At 31.7% G+C, this 4351-nt stretch overlaps 1 protein-coding gene across 1 annotated transcript; it reads left to right on the top strand.

Annotated features, from left to right (window-relative positions):
- The first annotated feature begins 1041 nt into the window (after positions 1–1041).
- On the top strand, positions 1042–2073 carry LOC114649501 (trace amine-associated receptor 13c-like). Its single transcript, XM_028798991.1, has one exon. It carries the CDS (start codon positions 1042–1044, stop codon positions 2071–2073), a length of 1032 nt encoding a protein of 343 aa, XP_028654824.1.
- The last annotated feature ends 2278 nt before the right edge of the window (positions 2074–4351 follow it).

Below are 4351 nucleotides of genomic sequence, written 5' to 3'. Positions count from 1 at the left end.
TCTAACTAAATGAAGATCAAACCATATAGAAGTAAAAAATCATATAGATCTCTGCAGCATGATTAATACAAAATACAGTCCTTGGCATGTATGAGGTAATTAAATATAATCATTACAGTTAATAATGTTTTCTCTTCCTCACTGTCACAAATTACTCCTGTCACTCTTCTCCACCCATTCCACCCTGCCTGCACTCTCTTTTTCACCTCTCTTCCACAATCCCCATTACTCTCTACTGTTGATCCAAAGTATTTAAACTTATCCACCTTCGCCAACTCTATCTATCTATCTATCTATCTATCTATCTATCTATCTGTCTGTCTGTCTGTCTGTCTGTCTGTCTGTCTGTCTGTCTGTCTGTCTGTCTATCTATCTATCTATCTATGTGAAATTCCTTCAAAATGACTCAATCTAATGTGTGACCTTGGTTGTGCAATATGCTGAGTAAGACCAAAGAAACATCCTCAAGAATTTCTTTGGTTTTGAGCTGTAAATCTTCCCTAAATGAAAATGAACTTTTCCAGCAATGACAAACATGTCATATTAAAGAGAACTGAAAATTCATGAATAAAGAAAGAATTATATTTAGTGTAACACAAGGACAAACAAATTACCTTTAATGGGTTAGTTTAACATTCAAGTTAAGTAACATTATGAGGACTTAATTCTTTACAACTAAACATACTACATGTGCTATTTTTATTAAGACATTTTATCAATTAATATATTTTTATGCAGCTCAAAATGTTAAAATAATAAATAACCATGTTTCCTAATTGCAAATAAACACTTTCTTAATATAAAATGATAAGTAAATATTTGTTGTGAATGAGCATAAACACCATCTGTTTTGTACACAGAATGCTACAGGGAATATTTCATGCCTAACACTGAATTCTCAGCAGACGATGACTCTGAGACAAAGATTTCACCAGAGAGAGTCTGCAGTTGTTCTTATAATGTAGAGTTATTCTTCAGTATAATAGGAAACATACCTAATGCACAGTCCATTAATAGTTTGTGCCAAAAAGAGTGAGGACTATGAATTTTACGGAGGTGCAGAATGATGAACCACTACAGTACTGCTTTCAGTCAGAAAACATTTCGTGTCCGAAGGAAGTTCGGACCAAAGTGGCCTATGCTGCCCTATATTGCTTCTTTTCAACTGCAATTCTTGTAACTGTAGGTGGCAATTTAGTTGTAATTATTTCCATCTCTCATTTTAAACAGCTTCGCACACCAACTAATCTTCTTGTACTTTCACTGGCAGTGGCAGATTTATTTTTGGGACTGTTTTCAATGCCACTTGTAATGGTTCGATCAGTAGAAACATGCTGGTTCTTTGGAAGCACTGTATGTATCATGTATTCATTTGTAGATGTAGTTTTATGCGCAGTTTCTGTTTTTCATTTAGTTTTCATCGCCATTGATCGCTATCATGCTGTTTGTGATCCTATGCATTACCCCAGTAAAATTACAGTTTCTACTGTTTGGATGTTTATTGCCATAGGCTGGATAATCCCAATTCTGTATTCAAGTGGACTTCTATATTTCAGGGGAAATTCTGATGGAATTGAGGTATATAATCTGTGTCCTGGTGACTGCATGATACTGCTAAATGCACTTTGGGGCTTACTGGATACTCTCTTCACATTTTGTCTCCCATTTTCTGTAATGATAAGCTTGTATTCTAAAATTTTTATTGTTGCAAGGCAACATGCCAGAGCAATACACCATTTAGTGCATCAAAAGCTTACAGGTGAAAGGAAAAGAAATGCAGAAAATCAAAAAATAGACAACAAAGCTACCAAGACTCTAGGCATTGTGGTAAGTGTTTTCATATTATGCTGGTCACCATATTGTTTTAATAATCTTTTTACTTCAGTTTCTGATGTTTCTTCATCTCCGTTAGTGGTTGATATTTTTGGCTGGTTGGCTTACTTTAATTCTGCATTTAATCCTATAATTTATGGACTATTTTATCCATGGTTTCGAAAAGCACTGAAGCTTATTTTGACATTTAAAATACTACAGCATGATTCCTCACTTATAAATCTCTTCCCAGAAAAATAAAATGTAATATACAAATAAATTAATGTATAATAGGAAAAAAGCATAAAATTATGAACCAATCCATAATTATTAGTGAAGTAACTCTTCATAAAATTTTAAAAATTAAAAATAAGGATTCAATTACTTTTTATAAAGTACATTTTAGCAAAGATATTACCAAAATACACATATAACCAATATACACTATACTTGGTTAAAGCACAAGACCCTTGAATACACATAATAATTAGAATTAAATGCAGACTAAATGCTAAAAGTGACCACACAGTATAACACGATAAACAACAGAGAAGTCAGGCTGAATATAAAAGACATTCAGACATACATACACAAATTCAAGATAATGTCTATAGAAAGAGATCCAGGTAGTAGTGGCAAAATTTAAAAATGATTTTCTCTAAAGCTTCTACAGCAGGTCTTTGGAATCATAAATAGACAGGGAAATGAAGATCTCAGATGTATGAAGGATCATTCTGCAATGCAAACCATCATGACACAATGCTTGAATTGTTGGATTTAACATATCTGTAGTACAGAAGCAGGCCACTAAAGAGTATTTGATATTATAAAAAAGAAACAATGTAGTGGAGTTAGTTGGGGGTGATTTATGCATTGCATTTGGACAAAACTGGAATATGACCAAAAAGTAATTTAAGCAACAGAGATGGTCAAACTCATTCAAATTTTCTCGAAGAAAAAACAAAATCACTAAAACCAAGATGTTAAATTAAAGTTAAGAGCATGTTCAAATGTACTCCTAAAATTCTGCATTATCATACATGATGAAGTTTAGCTTCACAGAATTACATATCTGTTATAAAATGTAATTAATTAAAGTTAAAGTGGAAGTATGTATGCATGAGAGTGTCCTCTCCCTTCCTGTGTTACACATGATGCTCTTGGGATAATGTCAGGGATGTGTTGCTGACTCATTTATGTATTTCTTTTTGTTTTCAAAGTATGAATAGCTTTCGATTACATTTTTATCATTACTTTGGTGACATTGCTTATGGCCATGGCCATTTTTAGATTATAGATCAAGGGCATTGCCTGATGCTCTATTAACATGTTGTGTGACATGTGATGTCATCACAGCTGCCATTAAAAAAAAAGATGGGTGCCATCTTTTAAGACATTAAAGGAACTACCTACTAAGAGTAATGCGCTCCAGCACATGAACAAATGATTTAGGAATAGGACTCTGCTTACAACTTCTTTCTGTTCTGCTCTTTGAACTGTGTAAAACACCTAACAGCTTGTATGTTCAGATCATTGCTTACATGCCTGGCTATTCACCTGAAAGAACTGAACTGAGCTTTGCCATTTGTTTCAATCAAACTGTCCATTAAGACATTATATCAGTCCTACATGAACATAAGAGACAGCCTCTCAGCTTCTCAAAACACTGAAAAATTGTTTCTAAAGGAAATCACAAATACTAATGCAATAGTTTAAGTAATTTGGGTAAAGTGGTCTTTGATGAAACCTACTGTGAATATCAAAATATAAATTACATTACTTTATATTTAAGCATAACATGAGAGTGTTGTAAAAGATTGGAAGCTTTCTATTTTGTTATTTTTTAATACTTTTTAATATATATTAATATAAAGCAAAGGATGGCACCCTCCTCCACAATTTTAGTTTATGTTTTTTCTTTCTTTATTTAGTAGTATAGATTTTTTTTAAATTCTAATATCAAATGAAAAAAATGTGCTAGTGCTTAGCTATATTATATTTTTGTTTATTTCTTTTCTGTGTCATTAATGTGCTTGTAATTGACATCTTAGTGTTGATAACTGCTGTACACTTTAAAACACTCTGTAAATCATTGTTTCAAGAGTCTTTTCCAAATAAATAATCACATAAATTTACTTTCATAAATGAAAAATAAGATTGTGATATAAATTCTGATACCATTACCCTATACAATGTGAAATTAGACAATGTTTGAAGAATATTATTGCATATTTCTGATTATCAAAAAGTATCACTTTTTTTTCGTCATGTAACCACAAGTTTAACTAAATAACATTTTTGGATTTCTTTATTATAATGTCAAAGTCAAAGAGCAGAATGTTTCTGTAATCAATTAAAATTAATTTTAATTCATTTTAATTGGATAAAATTGTCATTTTTGTCAGTCAATCTATACTTAATAATGGATTCTGTACAGCATAAGTACAGTAAGAAATCTTTATGAAAACTAAACGCAGAGCAACAATTACAATTATTAGTCTTGAATATTAAGTACCTCAGAAGTTTACAGAAGAGTGAA

The sequence above is a fragment of the Erpetoichthys calabaricus genome, chromosome 3 (genome assembly GCF_900747795.2).
Source record: "Erpetoichthys calabaricus chromosome 3, fErpCal1.3, whole genome shotgun sequence".
In the NCBI taxonomy this organism is placed as follows: domain Eukaryota; kingdom Metazoa; phylum Chordata; class Cladistia; order Polypteriformes; family Polypteridae; genus Erpetoichthys; species Erpetoichthys calabaricus.
Note: the sequence above shows the minus strand (reverse complement) of the source record. Positions and strands in the feature narration are given on the sequence as shown.